Here is a 23,242-nt window from a genome sequence, read left to right on the forward strand (position 1 = left end):
GCCTTGTTAATGCACGAACACACGCATGTTTCAACTTTGACAGGAGCTTGGAAGAAAGCAGTTTTTAAGAAAAACGCCGTTTCAAGCTTACTGACTAACCGAGTAGTCAGATTTTCCTTTTTCTTTGTTTCAAAATTGAGTTCTGCTCATATGACAGAAAAGCACCGGTAGCAGTGACAGTATACGTAAACCGGCGACTGCGGAATCGTTGGGCAGAAACTGCACTTTATTTTACAGCAATGAAAGCACATCTTCTCACGCTCTGTGAGCTTATTTCTGGAAGCTATCATTAGACGCGAATTTGGAATACTCATTCTGGGTGGTTGGAATACTCATACTTGTCCTCAGCGACCAAATATTGTTATCTGTCATATATATTTGCTTCCATATGTACTGTTGCTTTTGACCGTGATCTGGACGGTTGCGTTTGTTTTAATCATTAACTCACCTTACCTGGTACACCTTGCCTACTCCTATAAGCAGCTGTCTTTTCAGCCATGCCTTTGCATAATAATAATAATTGGTTTTGGGGGGAAAGGAAATGGCGCAGTATCTGTCTCGTATATCGTTGGACACCTGAACCGCGCCGTTAGGGAAGGGGAAAGGAGGGAGTGAAAGAAGAAAGAAAGAGGTGCCGTAGTGGAGGGCTCCGGAATAATTTCGACCACCTGGGGATCTTTAACGTGCACCGACATCGCACAGCACACGGGTGCCTTAGCGTTTTTCCTCCATAAAAACGCAGCCGCCGCGGTCGGGTTCGAACCCGGGAACTCCGGATCAGTGCCTTTGCAGTAAGAAACCGGAGTCCAGGAACAGCACAAGCATTTTACTTTTATTTGCCTGTGTTTACCTTTTGGTGCTTAGCCAACGTTTCGACAAGAGGACTTGTCTTCATCTAGGAGTTCACAGAGGCATTCCTTGTCCACAAATTTAAAACTTTACAACCAACAGGAATCCCCATCTCCAAAGTAAACATAGAATATCTCAGGTACATTCCGTCACTGACGACATTCTTGTCGAGACGTTGGCTAAGCCCCTTCAGGCTCTCCTTCAATTCTGCACTTTGTGTTGTCAAGAAAACAATATACCCGCCCTATCTCTACCATATGTGTTTACTTTTGCCATATATTCTCTGGCCGCTGCTGCACTTATTTGCGTCATTGGACAGCTTACAACATCTTCATGCCTAGAGCAGCCACCACAAGCACGACTGTTAATCTTCCACCGGAGCGTTGGCATAGTGGTTTGAGCATCCGCCTCGCATGCGGGAGATGAGAGGTTCGATCCCTAGGGTCGCTGGGTACCCACTGGTGATACAACGGTACAGTTAAAATCTTTCCTGGCCTGGCTCTCGGCAACTCCGGGATGAAGTGCTATGAAATTGGTGTGTTATTCCACCTCTTATAATCAGACTAGTCAGTACTATGGCGCGCTTCGGTGAGAGTTGCCCTAGCGCCATGAAAATTTATAATCATAATCTTTTTCTTTTGCTTCAGATTCAAGATTCTCGCGACAATGTGAAGGCTATTTGTTTCTAACGCCAAAATACTCGGGGACAACTCGCACAAACTTTCCCAGTTCTTAGACAGATGGGCAACAATTTAAACGACATTAGAAAAAAAAAAGTGCCAAGAGCCAACTTTACAGAACTTAAGCAGTGTGCATAAGCCCCCGAACTTATTTCACAGCTAATAAAAAATCCCGCGGTATTGAGCGCAGCATGCGAACAAGAACTCCGACTGCTGTTAACGTGTTCACAAAACAGTCGAAGTATACGCAATTATTTCAACAGTTTCTTGAAGCAGTAATATTGCTTGAAATATTTAAATAATGCTGGAATAGAAAAAGACCCAATAATGTGTAGATGTTCCGTCCACATCCCACGAAGCATTTCCATTGACCTTTCATAAAAAAATTTCCTACTCAGTGCCTTATATTCCCTGCCTGTGCGAGCGTGAACAGGCCACTAAGAACCAAAACACCTTCTTTTGCTCTTGTGGCGCCATACAAAACAAATTACTACCGAGCAGCCCGAAACACGTACACAACACTGGGGTTCCCTAACTGACCCTAAAACCATCACGGGGTCATCGCTATCAATATTACTGGCTGCTTCATCAGCACGATTACATCCACTGCAGGACAAAGGCCTCTTGCATTGACCTCCAATAAGTACTGTCCTGTGCAAATCACTGCCTCCTCATCCTAGCAAATGACAATCTTATTTTCCGATCTGGCTCTCTGTCACTCCCGGGTTGCGTTTCGCTTCTTTTACGATATACTTTGCTATCCGATACGGACGATTAGTTACATGTTACCAGCATTAGACGCCCCACCGAATTTGGTTTTTTCTTCTTGATTTCTGCAAACATATATAAATTACTCCACTTCCTTCTGCAACCCACAATACTGACCCTTTATCTCTTAACGGTACCCCTGAGATTTTCCTCTCCATAGCTCACTGCCCTCTTTGAATTTCATTGGTGCCGAGCTGCAATTAATTTGGATTCACTGTCTCTAAATCCAGCCAAATAACCGGGGGGGGAACTTTCGAGTAAAAGCCGCTGAAAATACGTCTCGATCATAGCGTGCATAAAGAGCAGAGCTCGCACACTGCGCGTGTGACAGCAAGCGTGGAGGTTCTCAAACGTTGCTGCCGTACACATTTTCCTGCACAGAATGCGCAGCTTACAAATTACCCGCAGATAAGCTGTAAACTGCTCTCTTTCACCCAACGCAACAGATGAAAACTCGAAGAGCCTCTCTGTGACGTCAAATAGATTGCGAGGTTCTCTTTCTTGCACGTAAAATTGTCACATCTCCGATCCAAGAAGAGCATTCTATGCGAACAGTATTCTAGCATGTCTTCCTTTCCCGTGCTCGCTCTCGCACACTGCGCCTGTCTGTTTTTCACCTCACTCCATAAACTCTTCCTTGCTACCTTATCGCTCATTCACTCCATGCATGCATTCCTCACCTCGTTACTCGCACAACGCCTTCAGTCAGCTACTCACTCACTGTCCCACTCGACCCGTGTCGCCATCTTGTTTCATTAAAAACTGCCGTTCTTTCTCTGTCTGTCGCACTCTTTCATTCGCTTGCTCATTTCGTCGCTTCATCGCTACCCCCCTTACTCACTCGTTCAGTCACCCATTACGCTCACTCATCCATCCATCCATTCTATCCGCTGCTTCCTTATTTCTCGTGGTCAGGATACGCGTGACCACATATGGCATCACGGAATCCACCTTAACCCTTAAAAAAATTTCTTTAGAAAGTCTATAGACTATCCATAGGCTTCTGTCTATAAAGTATATAGACTCTCTATAGACAAGCCCTAGAGAACAGTCTATAGGCAATAAAAATCCTACAGACAGTCTACAGAAAATCGATAGATTTATGGCCACACACCTTTAGTAGAGTTCTGTCTATGGACAGTCTATAGACTATGAAGAGACAAAAAGAAACATCTATAGGAAGGAAACAGAGTCTATAAGAAGTATATAGGCTGCCTATAAAACATTTTTGTAAGGTATATCGCATACACAAACCGCATCGTGTATAAATTCGTGCGATCAAGAATTCCGGCGTGCTCATCGACGTGCGCGGTTCGTGCAATTCACGACTATTTAATTTGCAACAGAAGTCGCTTCCCTTCGTTGCTTAGACCTCTGAAGACTGAGCCGAGATTTTATCAGGACTCTAGTGTCAGCCCTGCTAGTGAAAGTGACCACGCGTTAATGCGGCCTCATCGCTGAGTGCCACGGAAGGACACCTTGGGAAAAACCTATGAGTGATTTTGGTTCATTGGTTGGTTGGTTGGTTTATTGTATTTAACGTCTCAAAGCCACTCAGGCTATGAGGGACGCCGGAGTGAAGGGCTCCGGAAATTTCGACCACCTGGGGTTCTTTAACGTGCACTGACATCGCGCAGTACGCTGGCCTCTAGAATTTCGCCTCCATCGAAATTCGACCGCCGCGGACGGCATCGAACCCGCGTCTTTCGGGGGTCGGCAGCCGAACACCATAACCACTGAGCCACTGCGGCGGCTATGAGTGCTTTTGAGTCGAGCGATTAATTGATGCCATACTTCCAACCAGACCACTAGACATATCAGCAGGATTACAAGTCCCTATAAAAGAATGCCTCCTCCGTCACTCGCTCGCTGACCGGCAACCACGGACAGGTCGGCCGCCCGGAGGTCCGACGATGTATACACCCTCCACTCACCGTCATAGTGCAAGTTTCCGTTCTCGGTCCGGCTGATCCTGCTCTCCGACGTACGCTCGTCGTCGTAGTAGTTGTTCCACGAGTGCGGCACGGGCCTCTTGCCCAAGATGGCGTGCAGCTTCTGCCAGTGGGGCCATTCCACAGGGTAGCCTGCGGCGGAGAGGGCCGTCCCGTTAGGCGCGTCCATCAAGTCACACACACACACGACGCGTACCTACACGTACCGCGGCTGTACGCGGGGGCCGAAACAAACAAAAAAAAAGACCTCCCACACAGACAAAAGGTAGCACCCACCGTTGTCGCTCACTGCCGACCATGATAAGCCGACACCCGTATTATCCCGCGGCAACATCTCTAAAAATGCAAGCAACGACTACCTCGCAAGGCAGATATTTTAGCAAAAAAAAAAAAGAAATTAAGCGACTCCCACCAGATTTCGCGGTACTTTGTTTTTGTTTTTTCACTTCTTCTGATACTTGTTATCAGAAAGATGGAGCGCCGGAGCTATCGTAGCGTAGAGTCGCAGGCCTGGCAACCCTCAACCGCAAGATCGGCCAGTGCACACAGAGATAACAACGCACTCGTGAGTGGCCACCGGCTCCCTATCGAGACCGCTTGGCCCAGTTATACGCGCAAAGTGCCCTGGGAGTCCATGAGTGTAGATAACGATCGCATTATAGCGACGCGGACAGCCATTCAGCTCCCGCTTCGTGCGCATTCGTGTTGCGACATGAAGCTGAAATGAAGGAAGACGAAGCAAGTTACTCGCTCTCCATTCGCCCATTAGGCATAATCGGGCGGGGCAAAACAATAGGGTCAGAACGACGTAGCTTCGGTCCAGAATATTACGTGCCCCAACTATAACGCGAGCAATGACGCACGCCACGGCGGAGGGCTCAGTGCTAATTTCTGCAATCCGATGTTGTTCTTTGATGCGCATCAAGAGCACTGTACGCTGGCGTTCTCGCATTTGGCTTACATCGAAATGGTAAAATCCGCAGCCGGAACCCAAGATCATCATCATGCCTTTACCAGTACAGCGCACGCCACGTGACTGCAGTCAATAACACGAATATTTTCTCAGAGTCAAGCGTCCTGTCAATGCGATCATTTTATTCGAAGCGCACCGCATTCCGAATTCCAGCCTTAGCCTTAATTGAAACTGAAAAGTCAAAATTATCCTGACCCCATAGATTTTTTTCTTACAATGTGCTAAGGTTTCCTTTGTACGGTTTAACGTCCCAAAGCGACTCAGGCTATGAGGGACGCCGTAGTGCAGGGCTTGGTTTATGGTTTATGGGGGTTTAACGTCCCAAAGCGATTCAGGCTATGAGAGACGCCGTAGTGAAGGGCTCCGGGAATTTCGACCACCTGAGGTTCTTTAACGTGCACTGAACATCGCACAGTACCCGGGCCTCTAGAATTCGCCGCGGCCGGGATCGAACCCGCGTCTTTCGTGCCAGCAGCCGAGCGCCGTAACCACTCAGCCACTACAGCGGCTCGTAGTGCAGGGCTCCGGTAAGTTCAACCACCTGGGGTTCCTTGCCGTGCATTGACATTTCCCAACAAGGGCTTCTGGCATTTCGCCTTCATCGAAATGCGACCGCCGCGACCGTGATCGAAACAGCTTGTTTCCTGTCGGCAGCTGTGCACCAAACTACTCAGCCACTACGCCGGCTGTCCCGACAGTGTGGTGCTGTACAGTACGCAACGTCGCGAGATGGGGTGACAGCACATGTACGCGTTTCACCTGAATAGCGAAGGAATGTTCACAACAATGGAATGAAACCAACTCCAGCATCCTGCCTAGTCGGCGCGCGAACGGGTAAGGCAGCTGAATCTGAAAGACGATCACCACTACATGTACAGGCGAGCCTGATCTGTCGACTGCGTTCGTTCCGAAGTACTGCCGAAAGCTTCCGGAAGTATCCGCCTGAATCCAGTAAGAAACACGACGAGAATTAGGGTCAGGAGGTTCGTTTGCAGCACTCGATATTCGCTTCTGCTGCACACCGCTCGGCAAATTTAGACAGAATTTGAGTGAAGTGTGTACGCTATGGCAGCGACCGGGATGCCCGTGTCTCGTTATATGTGCCAAGGGCAGTAAATCTAAGCCTCAAATTTTATGTGACCGCTGGCGCTATAAATGTGTCCTCAGATTTGCAATTTCATTCACGTTCCTGCTCCGCACACATTGAACTGCAGGAGGAAAAAAAAATGGCGGTGGTTTAGCTTTGGTTAAACCTAAAGTGATGCGATAGCTACGGCTGGCTGAGTGGAACCTGGTCACGTGACCAACCACGTGGTCGGCCACGGCGCCGCGCCGCCGGCAGCTGCTCCGCACCACGTGACCAACCACGGGACAGCGTGGCAGCGCAGTCACAGGGTGGCGGCGCCGCCACGCTGAAGGCTCGAAATGCTACCGTAATGTAGCTATCGCTACAAAATCGCAAATAAGGATGGCAAATTTCGTGAACTGACGATATGCTTCTATTAAAGTTGCAGACAATTACAAAAAACCAGTGAAGCACAGGATTGCGGGAACGCCTGAATAAATCAGTTAATAAATATGACGTAAAATGAAACAAGAACGCTCATTTCGTTCGGCAATAATTTTTGCTGTCCTCGCATACGAATGTGTAAACCCATTCGTCTCTATGTTATTACATGCCGATCCTCTCTTCAGAGCTCCAAATCCACAGCAGGACACCTCCTAGGTTACCTTTTTCAGCAAGTTAAGTTCCTCAAGTTTCACAACTTGCAAACTCCGAGCCGTCGGAATAAGAAATCCCTTCTCGTCCATCGCTAGCGTGTCGTTATCTAAAACAGCGCAAAACATGCAGGCCTTAGGCACATCTAGTAGCATCTTGAGATAACCTATTTGAATACATCGCTGCGCGTACTCGTCATGGGATCTGAACACATGACCCAACAGTGGACAATGAACGCCTTCAAGCAAGCCATATCGATACAGGTCAATATATTCGTAATCACACGTTTATGAATTGCACATCGTGCAAGACGCTTCATAGTCAAGAGCAACTACCACACTTAATGCGCTCCAAGTCAAGGGATGGAATTTACACTCTCGCAACGATACTTCTTGACCTTATAAGTAAACATCAATGAAAGGACGCGCAGGCGAGGCAAAAGCACATTATGCGACGGTTACAGAAATCAGCGCTTGCTGCGCCGAATGCTCTCAGAAGCTGATCCACACGTCAAAGAGAGAGAGAGAGAGAGAGAGAGAGAGAGAGAGAGAGAAAGAAGAGGAAGACGCGCTGAACAGTAGAGCGATAGCCTAGAGCGGAGCTGCATTCGCAATATCACACCCATAAATCCGGAAGTTGCAACCAACCTTTCGCGCATTCCTGCTGACCGCCCTGAAGCATCGTCGGGGCAGGCCCCACAAAGTTCATCAAGGTGGACAGGGCTAGGCCGTGACGCGCATGCGCGCGCGCGCGCACCGGAACCAGCAACAACGCAAAACGGCCACAGAAGCTTCGACGACAGCCTTCAGCCAGAAACGAATCCCACGACGAACCGTTCCCAATCACACGGACACCTCATTTAACAACGAAACGGTGCTGCCGGACCGCGCGCGCCGACACTACAGCAGCACAGGCAGCGGCAGGTGCAAGGCCGATTCTGCGCAGAAAACCAACGGAGCGGCTCTCTGCCGGCTTTAGAGGGCAAAACAGCGCCGCAGAAGCCGCCGGCGCCGATTCCGCTAGGCCTCTCCCACACGGACGCCACGCGAGGAGCAGCGCGCGTCTGCGCAGGTGTCTGCTTTCGCACGCCGCGCACAGGCCTTGCGGGCGGTGCGCGGAGCAGTGCGAGCGACGAGCAAAGAAAGAAAGAAAGAAAGAAAGAAAGAAAGAAAGAAAGAAAGAAAGAAAGAAAGAAAGAAAGAAAGAAAGAAAGCCTCGACTAGGAGAGAACAGCGAGAACTAAGACCACGTGTCGATCGTTTCCACAGGCATCGCTACTTGACGCGCGCTGGTGAAGCCGGCGTACTCTCAGCTGGAGCGCTGAAGCATCCGTCTCAGTGCGACGTCTCCGCGGCTGTATAGAGCGGGCCTTCAAAGGGCAAAAGAGAATGGGAGTGAATGGTGTGACTGCGCTTGGAGCTGCAGACAATAGCTGTCAATCCTGACTCCTCTAAATAAAGCTCTTTGCTCTCGGGCTACGAGCATATCGCTCGAAACCTTGTTGAGGCGGTTTTGCGCCTTAATACTCGCGAAATGTGCGCCGCTGCGCTCGCCATTTACGCTCTGAAAGCATGTGCGGATAAAACTGCGTTCGTTCCACCCCTGCGCACACTGAAACGTGGGAAACGGCGCGAAGATGCGCAAAACAACGACTCGCGATAGACGAAGGAGCGACTTAAAACAGGTGCGGCAAAACGCGCAATTGCCCGCTTCGAACGTTTACACCAATAGGGGGCGCTTCCCGCGCTTTTTTCTTTCCTCATGATATGTTCACACCAGGGAATTAAGCACGAAACGTGGGAGAAATTATGACAAGCTTGTGCACATCAAAGATTGGGTGCCCAAGCTTTGTGGGAAAAAAAATATGATTTTTCGAAAATATATCAGCAATTGAAAAGCGAATGCACTGAACCACTTTCTCTCCCTTTTTCCATTTTCTAGCTCATGCCCTCTGCCGCGAAACCGATTCTGCTCGGATGTTCCTATGAAACACGCGCCGTTCTCGAAGGCGCAGCACTCGCCACAGATAACTTCGACAATGATAGCGCTGCAGACGGGTGCCTGCGGAGTCACAGACAGCTGTAACTATCGCAAGGCAGTGACTGTTAGCGGCCCGAACCGGAAAATCGCTAAACGTCTTGGAAACGTGCTTACACTCAAGGCCACGCTTGATTCGCGTGGTACCACATAATGACCGGCGGCAACCTTGCATCCTTCCATTCGCTCTCTTCCCCGCTGATGGCATTGTTTTAACTGGTTACTTTTGCCACAGCTGTATGAGAAACTCTCCCAAGAGTTGTAACATCCCTTATTAGCTGCCAGCGCGTAGAGCACTTACATGTACCCGATCAGAGCGGGTCGAGTCAGTAGTCGGCTGGGCAAGGTCCCCGCTCTCTACCTGATGACCGCGCGTTTACACGCACTCGATCTTAGCGAGTCAAGACCGGCGCGACAGCACTGACGCACGCCGCCAAGCAGTGCAATGTGCAACCAGCTAACCACCAAGATCGCAACATGCCAGCGCTGATCTCAGAGGCACGACGGTGCAAGCGAAAAACAGGTTCTTTTTCCTTTCCTCTTCCATCCCACAAATCCGACTCTTTGACTCGACAGCGTTTACGTGCAACTCGCCATGCACCCGCGTCGTGCACAGTCAACCTAATCCCTAAAATCTGTCTGACACAGACCGAGCCGCGAACGGTTTACACGAGTTCCAAAGGAGAATTTCATCCCGATAGGCTTACTCGACTCGACGTTGCCGAGTTCGTCTAAACATGCATTTAGCGGTGTTTAAATGAACTCGACAATATCGGGTCGAGTCGGCCTGCCAAGCTGAAATTTTCCTGAGGGGCTCATGTAAACGCTAGCGGGTCGGGATGTGTAAGCACGATTGCTCGCGTAAGTTGACAGCTCAACCGGCTTGGCAAGGCGCATGTGAACGCTGTCGAGGTCGAGTAGATTAAGCAGGACGGGATAAACAAAATGGGAACCTGTTTAGTACGGCAATTCGCTTATTGCTATCGAGTTCTAGCACTAGGGAAAGAGAAGGGCGAATAGAATGAGAGTTCATTGCTTTTCCGTTAGTGGCATTGTCATCATTCTGACATTATGGAAACCCATACGATAAACTATTCAGCTAAGCGCTCCGATCGTCTTTGCTTTCATGACCTAACTACCGTCTCTCCCTCCACAGGGCTCACTGGTCTCATTTTTTTTTTTTTGCCAGCAACAAGAGCGAAATGGCCAACACAATCTGTCGTATAGGCTCTTCGTTTCCGTTTCAACTGATTTCTTACGAAAGCCATAGGCTTTAACTGTCTCGACTGTATGAACATGAGCACAAAATTAAAAAAAAAAAGAAACGAGCGCAGTCGCAAAATTCAACCTGCAAGTCGATATTCGGCAACGCGAAAAGCTGTGAAAAACATCGTGCGATGTAAGACCGTATGCTGTTGATAGGCAGGTTCTTATAAATACATGCAGTATTATGAACACGCGCACGCTGTTTCATGGGTATTCGACGCACATACATGACGGAAAAAATGTGCCCGAGAACTACTTACAAAAGCGCCGATGCAATAACACGGGATTTCCCCTTGGTCTTTGTTCATTGTCCTGTCTTTGTGTGTACGCGTGCGTGCGCACAGATAGAGGTACTTCTTTATAAAAATGGTCTAGAGACTGGCTACAGACTTCTTATAGACTATTGCCCTCCTATAGATATTTCCTTTTGCTTATTCCTAGTCTATAGACTGTCTATAGAAAAGTCTCCTGAAAGTGTATGGCCATAATTATATAGATTTTCTATACACTGTCTATAGGGCTTGTCTTAGAATGTCGATACAATTTATAGACAAAAGTCTATGGACAGCCTACAGACTGTCTAAAGAAAATTTGTAAGGGCCTTACGAGGACCCTCCGGACCCTATATTGTCCGTACTGTCTATTGTATTGCCAGTACAATATACAACCTTCACCCACCAGAAGACCACGCAACAGCCCAGCAAAAACGCGACGACGAAACCAAATTCAAAGACGCAATGTGAATACGATCAAAATAAAAGCGAAAAGTACTGTCTTGGGACAAAAGTCCCCAGACCGCGCGAAGAGAGATCCCGGCGCATAAGAACTATAATTTTCTGATCATAAAATTATTTGACTACCACACATTTGAGGGGATGTTTTTTACTTTCAGCTCTGCAAGTATAAGTAAGCTATCTCTTGGATTTGCTGGTGACTTATGTCGTAGATAGTGTAAACAACACTGCCACGTTGCAGCATCAAATGGTGTGATTGATTATCCTTTTTTTTTCTTTTACCTTTACCTTAGTGAAACGAAGGAGCAGTAACTAGCAGAGAGGCGATGCCGAATGCAGAGAAAACTTTAGTGAAATAAGAGCCAGAAACCTACAGGATTTTTTTTTTTCAGGCACATTTGACAACCTCACCTCATGTATTTGTTCCACGCGGGCTTTCTAAGAAAGCCTGAACATAGACATGCTTCTTAGAGATTCGCAGAAACTTATTCTAGCTTCTCGAGAACTATCCCGAGCGTGCTTAATGTCTACTGCCAGTTACCAAGGACTCTTTCGAGTACGACCTTTGAACTCGGAGCTGCATTCCTGCTTTTGTCCTTGGGTGATTTGCCTTTTGTTTCAGCTGCCTAGAGCTCCTGATGGCCTGAATGTCCTCGGGCTTTCTCGAGCAAACTGAGTCACCATATGTGACGACGCCGGGAGTGCGTACGTCGGCCTCGTTGTACACCGCATTTCTTTAACGTCTCCCTCTCTCCTTTTTCGCCGCGCAGCCCAAAGGTGAGGAAAAGAAAAAAAGCTTTAGCCAAGCTCGTCCGACCACGGTCTAGAGCGCACTTTTAGTAAAAGCAAAGGCTCTTGTCCAACTGTGCGCGAGGCACCGCAGATAACAGAACAACAAGAAAACGGGTCGTGAGGCATTAAAGGAATGAAGTTTGGGCCAGGTGTTCATTCTTTCAGCACTTCTGTGTATGCGTGCAGAAGTCGTCGCACTTGGATGAACGCGAGGCCTCACCTTCAGCGGACCCCTTTACCTCGGCGCTCGGAATTCTGACGAGCTGGAAAGGACACGTGTTGCTATACTGGGAGAATGCGAACACCTCCGAATAAAGCAACGACCTGGGCGAAAATACCTGATCACAAAATGCTCCTTACTTCATCCGCACAACGTGAAGACGTGGACGTGAAAAGTACACAGGCAGGACGCCGTCTGCGTCTTTTTCACGTCCCCGTCTGCTACGCTGTTCCGATAATGTTGAACAACTTGGTCCGACACCCATTTCCCAAACATTTCACCCCAGAAGAACAAAGCACAAGGCAGGGGGAAATCTTGTACCCATTAGAAAAGCGCTGGGTACTCGGCGGCACTGGGGATCGAACCCAGCACCTCCCGAATGCGAGGCGGATGCGTTACCTCAAGCCCACTGCTTCAGTGCCCGTCTTTGCGCTGTTTCGATAATGTTGAACCAACTCGACCAAGCTTGCACTTTGTTGTCCTTACTTTACATGCTTCCGCTTCGACCGCTCTTATTTACACGGATTATATTCACAAGCATGCCGCTTAACAAGTACACACGCTTACCAAATGCTGTCTGAGAGACTTTTACTAGCGCTGTCATCGGCGTTCCTGTATAGCAGGATCTGAAATCCAGACGAAATGGTGGTAATCAACGGCTTAGTGGCACAGTAAAGTTGCCGAAAGCTGCCCAGGGGTTCAACTACAATATTTAAGATACCTAGGACGCCTCTAATTGAAATGCCACTAGTTTGCTTCAATGACGAACACGATAGCGAAGACGCCGTACAGGTTCATCTCCTTCATTTCTGAATAGGTTACGCACAGAGGCACGGCAGTTTGCTCCCGCAAGTATCGTTCACGCCCTCATTCTCGCGTACCACGATATAATCCAGTACGCTTAAAGGAGTTCAGTTACCGTCACAGTTGCATTTATAAGCGTAACGAGGACATAGTGAGCCCGAAATTGTGAAATTTGATAGCAGTTAGGAAAGAGGTCATCCCGAAAATTCACTACACGCCGTTTTGAAGAGGTGTAAAACAAACACCAATATATTATTCATTTCTCGTGACGTTAAAATGATCAGAGATATTTGCACCAAATTTAATGATGATTCACGTAGAGCAGCCGCGGTGGCTCAGTGGTTATAGCGCTCGGCTGCTGACCCGAAAGACGCGGGCTCGATCCCGGCCGCGGCGGTCGAATTTCGATCGAGGCGAAATTCTAGAGGCCCGTGTGCTGTGCGATGCCAGTGCACGTAAAGAACCCCAGGTGGTCGAAATCTCCGGAGCCCTTCACTACGGCGTCCCTCACAGCCTGAATCGCTTTGGGACGTTAAACCCCCCTAAAGCCAAACCAAACCACTCACGTAGGAACACCTGAGCACGCCCTGGCCTTCAAAGAAGGCCAACAACGCATAGCGTCGACACGTCTCCGAGACCATCTACGCGACTTTGTTTGGAAACTTGGTTGGGCAGTGCTGCCTACTTGTGATCGGCCTGAGTGGTGAGGTGTGTTACGCTGCACTACCTGTCCGAATTGCCCGCTCCCGGAATGTAATCGGCACACTACAGTCACCTGCGTGGTAGCGCGTGTCTTTTGGCGCGCGGTTCATGCGGGATTCCGTGGGCAGGGCATTTCGAGCTTTGTCTCCCGCCGCGGCCGCTTCCCCAGCGGCCGTTTTGCTCGCCTGTTAATTGTTGCGGGTCTTTTTAGTTTATGGCGCAGTTGATGCGCCGCGGTCGCTGGTGGCTTTCGACGCCGCGCTGTGTGGCGAATACTTGGCCGTATTCAAAGGGAGCTGATCAGTTTCTTGTCGGAGCAACTCTTTTTCTTGGGAGAGGAAGAGTTCCTCCGGCAGAGGTCGTGCCCATTCATTTCTGTTTACAACGATCGTCTTGCTCTGGTCATTAGACCGAACTGGCGCTAAGGTTTTTTTTTTTTTTTCCGCGTCAGATTATTGCCGTTCCACTCTCCTGTGAATAGGTATGCTGTTCGGTCTTAAATCGCTCACAAGCAATTCCTGTTATTTGCTCAAAGCTGTTTATGGTAACTCTTTAATTGGCTCGCCTTACATGCTTAGCGTCATGTTTACTTACTTGTGAATGTCACTGTATCCGGCAACCTTGGCATCTGTGCGTATGTAAATAATTTTTTTTTCCAATCACAACGCTAACGTGGAGTATATTGCTAAATGTTCACCCCTCACCTCTTGTCAGTAAGAGTCCAGCGACTTCGAATGACATTTCTCGCTGATCCGCCAATCACGGCGCTCTCAGTGAGGCGCCTAGTGGGGCGCGTTATTCTGATCTTTCCTGTGACGCCGAACACGCAAGGGCGACAGGACGCGCAGTATACCTTCCACAAACAGCCTCTACGTCGGAAACAGTGCTCATTATGCGTTCGCACGGATCCTCCTGGGACTAAATGGCATCGTGTGCTGCTGCCAACGTGTGTACTGCGGAACGCTGCACACTGGTTAGAAATCGCTACCCACTAGCGCTGCTCGACTAACGCTGTTTTGCAGGAGTGTGCACTAACTACGGGGAGGGCTACACGTTATTTCGTTCTATCAAGCGCCCGTATGATACTTCGCGCTGCTGCGGACATTCCCTAATAAAAAAGGCCTATGGACTCTCCATGGTCTTCTTATGGATTATATTGCCTTCCCATAGGCATCTACTTTCGTTTATTCACAGTGTATAGACAAAAGTCTAGTTAGAGTGTATGGCCATAACGCTACAGATTGTTCATAACCCCTTCAGAGGATTTGCTTTGCATGTATCATACCGAACAAATGCGGACAAAAGCCTTTTTGGACGGGAAACATTTATGAACGGAATTTTTTCATATATTGTAAGATTTCACTTCAATAATCAATATATCCGCAGGTCTCCCGTCGGCAGGCTTGATTTTTTTTTTTTTTTGCTACTAACACTTTTTGCTATCGTTAAGTGCTTCCCACTGGTTTTCTATGGCAGTCGTAACTGCTCGATGCGAGCGATGGAAACAATTTAAAAGAAAGGTTCTGCTACACATCGCAAGAATGGACCGTTACCTTCAATATTGGCATAACAAACTTAGCAGTCTTCCAATATTCAAAATTTTTGTCCAAGAATGTTGGACAGGGCCGGTCTATATGATTTGTCTCTAGAAAGTCTACAAACTTTACTGACACAAGTCTATGAAACTGTCTAAATAAATATTTCTAAGGGCTGCTTGAATTATACTATGCGGCAACCACTGCTGCTACTGCAATACAAATAATAATAAATATTTCTGCTGCTCTCACTGCTGCTACTAATACAAGAAGTAAAATAACAACAGTGATTTGTAGCAGTTTTGCAACATCGTACAGCTACAAATCGTATTCCAACTGTTGCAATTAAAGCTAGAACTACGGCACATATTACTGGTGTACGAGCACACAAGGGTGGAAGTGCAACTAGTACTACAGTGGTAATGTTTGTCTTTGCAAGCATCCTCAGTAGTGTTTTCTTTTTTTTTTAACAGCATGGCATTGACCAAACGCTATTATTCTCTCTTCGGTTGAATGGAAGAACCAAAAGGAGAAGGGGAATGAGCCCGCGACGACGACAGTGAATAGCTGCAAAAAAGATGGGAGACGAAGGCGATGAAACTGACGGAACAAGAACGAAGATATCTATAGTGACAATAGTATAGGCACTGAAATTCCACCAAGATATCTTGCGCCTTTATCAGTATACTAACTGCAACCAGTCCTTCGGAGCCTTTAAGTGCTCTGGTGTTACGAAGTGCTACCGGCAGTAAAACGTTCGCATCAAACCCTGCGTTACATTTAGTCTCGTGCTCCCACTTATCATTCCTTAACCCGATACGCCCTGTATAAGATCCATCGCATTGTCCCACCTTGTCTCTGTCCTTTCGCCTACTCCGCTCACTCAATAGTTCAGCCCCCCCCCCCCCCCCCCCCCTCCCTTCCGTGGGGCAATTACAATGCCTTCGGTCATCTCTCTTTCTTATTTCAATCACACGGCAACCACCACTGTTATAAAGCAAGAGTCGAGGCGCGAGTGTCGAACGGCGGAAGTTGACGTCAAAAAAAAAAAAACAAGACTTGGGCCCATCTACGTCCGCTCGGAAGCAGACGTCAACTGAGAAAGAGAACTAACTAATGGCGACTTCCAATCGCAGAGTTGGAGCACTTCGGGAGCAGCGTTTCCTGCTCTTTTCGGAGCAACTGTATTCCAAACGCAGATCTGAGGCACGGATCGCGTCTTCCAATGGTAGACAGGGAGCGGTTGCCGAGCCGAGATTGCTCCGTGGAGCAGTCGGGACTGCTCCGCCGAAATCGGCGGATCCGACCGGAAGTTTGCGTGACGTTCGTTTTCAGCGGCGATAGCGGCGCCCTACATGCCCTGGCCTGCATGCTCTGGCCAGAGAAAGTGTACTCCAATCGCAATTTCAGGTCGCGCGCTCTGCGCCGGATTCAGGCGCTCTGTCACAGAGCGTGCAGACCGCTCCGGGCTGCTACTGGAATTCACCATAAGACAGGCACGTGAAGGAGCAGTGGCACGAAAGGTTGTCCCCCAACAGAGGGCAACTACAAACACCAGGAGAAGAATTCGTCTGCGACTGCAAGGGACGTGGCTATTGATGACAGTGCATGATGCCTGCTAGCACAAAAAAAAAATTAAACGGAGCAATGTGCGAAGCACTTTGAATAAAACGCGTCGCGCAAGGAAGTCGACCATTACGCATGAGGTAAGTTAACGATGTGGCGGTGGAGGCAGGTGCAGCAGTGGTCGCGGGAACAGCGGTAGGCACTTATATTTAGAAACTAGAGCTCCTCTGGAAGTCGTCCTCATTTTCCAACTGCCATTTTGGAGCATTTCTGTGGTGCCTAACGTGATGCAATGTTGGAGACTACTTGTTCTCCTAACGGGACAAACTTAGTTCACTCCCTAGGTTACAACGTAGATTAAAGCTGTTTCCCGTAAGCATGGCCCGCTCACCCAGCCTCTGCAGAAACGTAAACGGTCGTCAGTGTAGAAACTCTCCTCTCGTTATAATGCTTCCCTTTGAGGTGCTTCTTTCTTAGCTAACGTAATGAAAACGCGCATGGTTATATCCGTGCTAAGATGCAAATCCCTTTCAAGCCGCGTCTCGATACCTTGATTAAAATGTAAGTTACGGCACAGTCTTCCCATGCAGCATCACGAGAAGAGGCAGGCGGACGTTGGAGCATATTTCGCGCCTCCTTTTAAACATTCGTCAGAATTACACCTCTGTATGCGACTTAGAAAACTGAAATTTGATGCGTTAATATATTGGTCTCGGCACAGAAACCTCACTAATCCGTACGCCGATAGCCTTGGTGAGAAATACGTTACGGGCGGTTTCCGCTTACCTAAACCCACAGAGTTGTCAGAAGCCGATGAAGGCTATGGACAGCTCGCAGTTACGTTAGTGTGGCCTCCGTGTCGGTATACCGTGAAAATCTGCGCGCATACCAAGCCTGCGATCTGCTCCGTGGAAAATATGCGCCGTCCACTATTATGGCGTCTGCAGCGTCGCGTGCGAACAGTCTGTACTATGCTGCGCTCCGTGACGCGACAGGACAGGCTGGGAGGCGGCGCAGATGTGTTCACACAAAGCTCTGACAAAGGAGGAGGCCACTGCTTGGCGCAGATTGCAAACGAACTCCTTCCCCAATTTATATATACTAAGCAAAATGTACCCATCGCAATACAGGGACACCTGTCCGTGGTGCGGAGCCATACCCACACTCTACCACATTTCATGGGAATGCGAACGTAACGAGGCATTTCACAAACACAAACACCCGAGTGCGGAGCAATGGGAGAGCCGTCTCACCAGCAGCGAGCTCACGGCCCAGAGGGCCTTTATAGAGCACGCGACCGGTGCAGCACGACTCAGTGGAGCCTTGGAATAGGGGCCCATCCTTGCTGAAAGAAGACTCCAGTCGCCGGCGCAAGCACGAAGACGACGGAGCCTTCGATCCGCGAATCCCTTTGGAAATCAATAAATGTTTTCACTCACTCACTCGCCAATATGCCCCACATGAAAACCATTACGTTAGAACGCCAACCAAGGCTAAGCAGGAACTTTTGCAATGCCTACAAAGATAGGCGCTGAGAGCACCGCTCGCTGCCTGGGGTATCGCGAGAGAAGGTCCACAGATGGCGACGTCGGGAGCGATCCCAGCTGAGGGTGCTGCCCTGCCCATATATCGGGGCAGGGCCGGTTCAGGGCCGCCGCCGCACATTTGCGGCAACGCGACACGTGCGGGTGGGTTCGCTGCACCGAGCGCGGCCCACTTTTGAGAAAGGACGACGCAGCACAAGCGCGTGTGCAGCCAAGGAGAGCGGGGGGGGAGGCGAGCGCGGAGGTGTGCGTCGGGCAGAAGCGGCAACAGCCCTTGGGCGTCCGTCATCATCGCACGAGAATGAATGCGATTGGGGCCGAGTGCGGAGAGGGAGGGCGCGGGCCTAAAACAGGCAGAACAGCAGGAGCGCACAATCGCTCGCGCGGCCCCGATTCCCGCGAAAATTGCGGCAAAGAAAGAAAGAAAGAAAGAAAGAAAGAAAGAAAGAAAGAAAGAAAGAAAGAAAGAAAGAAAGAAAGGAAGGAAGAAAGAAAGAAAGAAAGAAAGAAAGAAAGAAAGAAAGAAAGAAAGAAAGAAAGAGGGAGGGAGGTGCAGAAAAACAGGAGTCTTAATGCGGGGCGTTGCGACATCGGGTTTGAAATTCCCTGGGTCAGAACAAAAAAAGGAAAAACTTTCAAATTAAAAACGTCGACAGAAATTTTTTTCTGCCTCTCGAGCGACCACTGGATTTCCTAGCGAGGCAGAACTACCACCAAAGCCGGCTAAAGATGTTATCGGGCGGCACGTCGGAGTGTAAAGGCGTTTAAAGATTTTTCAACGCAGCAGCCACATCGGGACCATGCTTCTCGTGTGTTACCAGGGTCCCGGATGTCCTGCCGGGACACAGGGTGCAGTTCCTGTAGCTTTGAGGGGAGAGAGTGTACGAGGACCCGAGATTCGCAGTGGCCAAGCCGTGATACGGGTTAGACTTCACGATCCATTGGTAGCATCCATAGTTGACCTGAACCTTTTCACAAAGACGGCACATGCGCCTTGGAAATAACGAGCGAAATAGTAGCACGGTGCTATGCTGCCGATGCATCAAATAGCGGATGTCTGGCCTTTCTTAGCCCTTTTCTCGCTAGCATTCTTGCTTTGTAATTGCACGAAGTTTCTCTTCAAGAGAGTAGTCTTAAACTTGCTTCTTTTAAGAGGAAGAACACCATTACCAGAGACTAATAAGGGGGAGGCGCTGGCGAAGAATGAAGGGCTCCGGCATGAAGGTTTTCCCCTGGTGAAAGTGGCTTATTTTCTTCCGTAGCACAATTAAAAAGAAATACACGAGGGAAACACGACTTCATTATAGGTCAAACTAAGATCCATAGGTAGTCATTCAGCGAAGAGGGCCGTGACCATCTGGCCGGCAACGGCCGTTGTCGCCAACCACACCCGACAATGGGAAGCACATCCTTTTCTCCTCTCCCGCAGCTCCACAAAGCCCGCTCGTCCTCACAATTAATTCAATGGTCTAGGCTAGCTTTCTTGAATACTTCAATTCCAAGTAAACGGTTTTTCATCAATATTCACTGTTTCCTCTAAAGAAACCTCGTAGTCGAGATTTCCTGCAAGTAGTGCACGGGCTCCCTTCTCTTTGACTGCTTCCTCTCGAGACACCGTTTTCCTGCCTGTTAAGCCGGCTACACCACGACGCTGCGTATGTTAAAAGTGCGAAATGCATGTCGACGTATATGTCGACGTAGTTCCTGCGATGACCCCACGCAGAAGTGTCGCGCGCGATTACGTGCGGCTCGCAGCATGTAGTATGCTTGTTGAACCTTGGCCAGCAAAGCTACTAACCTGGAGGAGGTGCTGTTGTTTTTGTTGTTAGCCTATCAAAAGATGGCACATACCCACACTGGGGGATCGGCCAAGAATCGGGTGGCTATTCAACTGAACTCAGTTAACAAAAAGGAAAAGCACGTGGGAGCATAACATCGGTGAATTTTTCGTCATGAACAGAAAAGGGATGAGTGTTTTGATTTTAAAATTTTAAGAATAATAATAAAGAGAGTGATTAAATATTATTGATTTAGTCAAAATGTAATAATTGATTGAAAAGAAAAGGTTGAAACACTTAGCAAGGCAGTCGGTGAGATTCTATCAGGAAATTTTGAACAGCGGTGCAAACAGATCTGTGGCTGAACCCAAATGTGGTGGCGCCAAATGATAGCAAGAGCGGGCTGCTCAAACTAAGGCCAAGATGCTGCAAGGGCTCCTCCAGCAACCTTTTTCTCAGTGAGTTGAATCGGCGACAATACAGTCAAAAATGTTCAATGGATTCTGGCTCACGGCAAGGTGGGGAAACCAACTTCACAAAGAAGATGAAGGTTCCTGTCTCAGGGAAACCTTACGGCCGCTAAGAAAAGTTTTGTGCGGAAGGAATGAACGATTTTTTGGCTCTTTACAGAATTCGAACCGATTAATCGCGTCAGAAACGAGCGAATAAGCAAACAAATACACGCGCAGAAGAGTTCACAACGCCGTCCCAAGAGGGCGCTCGCTGGCTGCCGCCTTTCCGCGCAGACGCGACGCGAGGACGCGCACCCAGCGTCGCGTCCTCGTCGAGTGTCGGTACAAGAGAGCCGGTGAGGCAAGCAGAGCGAGACCCACGCACAAAGCGAGCCGCCCGACACGCGGATCGATAGAACGCGGAACTGCTCCTGGAGGAGGCTCTCTCCCGCGAGGTCCCCACTCCTTCCGGCTTGCCTCCTCCTTCCGGTCCCCACAGTGCGGAAGCGCAGCATCGCCGTCGAAAAAGCCGTGGCGCGCAGCAGGCACTCGCTCGATGCTTCCGCTTCAATCCTCCTGCGCCCCCCCCCCCCCCCCCCCCCCACCCCCCCTACTTGCTCTCAGGCCCTCTCATCCCACTCCTCGCACCCACGCGTGGACACTCCCTTCGGGAAGCGGCTGCTGCTGCTGCTGCTCGTCCTCCATTCTGTTCTTTTCTTTTCTTTTCTTTCCTTCTCTTTTCTTTTCACGGCTTCCGCTGGTCTCGGTTTTCGCGCCAGCGGCGGCGGCGGCTTGTGTAAGCACGTCGTGCTCTCGGGCCGTGCGCTGCATTTCGCGCTGCCGCTTCTTCTCTTCTTCCTTTCTATCTTTCGTTCCTTTTTTTTCTCTCTCTCTCTCTTCTAGCGGAAGGCCAATTACGCGCCGGAGCGGAACGAAGAAAACAAGAAAGGGAAAGGCGCGCTCGCTTCTACTGTACGGGAACGCGCGAGAAATCTGGGCGGCTAGGTTCGGTTTCTCCACTGGCGCCTTCGAAAGCGTTGGCGATTGGTGCGCTTCGGTTTCTTTGGCATTTGTATGCTTTATTTCTTTTCCAGAGCTCGACGTTGGCTGCGTCTACAATTTCCGCCATGGAGCATGCTTCTAGAGACGTTTTATTCGCTTTACGCGCGAAAGAATAAAACGTTGGACGCATATCTCTGCGCGACTTCCTTCCCTGGGTAAGCAGTTTAGCACGTCAGAGCTACTGAGTAGCAGCAGATCCACCTAATGACACCCAAACTACACTTAGTGTGCGTAGTCCTCGATCAGTTGACAGCGCCTGGATACTGAATAGTTAGTGAGACCGTTACGCTAGATCCAGCGCAATTCTCAACACTAATGATGAGCACGCAAAATCTTAGAACAAAAACATTGCTTAAGAGCAAGTGAAATCAAGGTAACGAAAACACGAATTCTCTCTTATTATTGGTGGCTGATTTCTTTCATTCCTTTTTACGTCAAGTATCAATTAACTGAGGCCCGTAATATGTCATGTGGAGTATTCACTGACGTCACAGCGGCCGCCATTTTGTTGTCTATGGAGTCCGGCGAAAGGCTTCGGGCGTGTCTAATATGGGATTATCGCCACCTGCTTCGACCTGCACTGCTGAAGCTGCGAGACGGACAACGATGTAGCGCCCGTGACGTCACGTGAATATCCCGTATACAGCGAACTTGGCTCATTCGTCACTGAACGCAGTCAGCTATAACGAAGCCTTGAGCCAATTTCCTTTTCGACGTGCATACGTATCAACTCGCAGTGGCCTCCTATAACCCGTAGTACGCTAACGAAGAGTTCCGCGTTGTCCCGTTACAAAAATGGTCTATAGACAGTCTATAGACTTCTTATAGACTCTATTGCCTTCCTATAGATATTTATTTTTGTCTATTCATAGTCTATACGCTGTCTATAGACAAATGAATACTAAATGTATATGGCCATAAATCTATAGATTGTCTATAGACTGTCTATGAGATTTTTATTGCCTATAGCCTGTCCTCTAGGGTTTGTCTACAGAGAGTCTATAGACTTTATAGACAGAAGTATATGGAAAGTCTATAGACTGTCTAAATAAATTTTTGTAAGGGTCGACCCAGTCATATAGCTGCGTTTGCTTGCTGTCATGCAACCCGACGACTCAGTGATATCACGAACGGGTGACAGCGTCACCAAATAACGCCGCGTATGCAAGATGAAGAGCGCCAACCCCTGTAGAGTCCCAGTAGTACGTAGATGACGAAGCATTCGTACAGTACACGCAGCACCCCCCCCCCCCCCCCACCACCACCACCACTTACTGCCCATATCATCCTTATATGAAAAATAAAAATACTGTCGCCATCAGAGCACCTTTAGGTTCTTTGTTTTTTTTTTTCGGTATAGAGGTCTTGAATAAGGGAAAGAAAATTCGCTCTTCACCCACGTACTACACTCGACCTGAGAACCGTGCCAACAGCGTTCATTGCTTCATCCTCTCGTAGGTCGCGGTGACTCCTAAGAAATGCGCTACTTACTGCTACTAATGTATGCTACCATTTCCTCTCCGTTTATCTTTCGGCACCGCCAGCGCTTTCCGAAAGAGTAAAATATATCGGGACACAACGCAAAAGTCGCTACACAAGAATTCTACGCATCCTATTTCAGTTCAGCGGGGAGTACGTCCACCAAAACGATGCAAGAATGTCTACACACAGGCTCGTTTTTTTTTTTTTTTTTGCCTTTCACGCTCATTTTATTTGCCGCTCATCTCATCCGACAATTTTTTTTAAGTGGCCTTATTCGTCATACTGCAGCGGCACCCTTCAAGGTTGTATTGATTAGAAACTAACAA

The 23,242-nt window shown here is 48.8% G+C and overlaps 1 protein-coding gene across 3 annotated transcripts in view; it reads right to left on the reverse strand.

The window, feature by feature from the left end:
- The window catches only part of LOC144093785 (uncharacterized), a 121,031-nt gene that overhangs the window by 25,733 nt on the left and 72,056 nt on the right, over positions 1–23,242 (reverse strand). For 2 of the 3 annotated variants that reach the window (XM_077627491.1, XM_077627490.1), the window contains one exon: positions 4,232–4,381. In XM_077627491.1, the coding sequence (XP_077483617.1) occupies positions 4,232–4,381 (150 nt within the window). Of the gene's footprint in view, positions 1–4,231; positions 4,382–7,589; positions 8,010–23,242 lie in introns of those variants that run through there. The other variant, XM_077627492.1, reaches the window with a different exon arrangement.

Source organism: Amblyomma americanum, chromosome 6 (genome assembly GCF_052857255.1).
Source record: "Amblyomma americanum isolate KBUSLIRL-KWMA chromosome 6, ASM5285725v1, whole genome shotgun sequence".
Taxonomy (NCBI): Eukaryota; Metazoa; Arthropoda; class Arachnida; order Ixodida; family Ixodidae; genus Amblyomma; species Amblyomma americanum.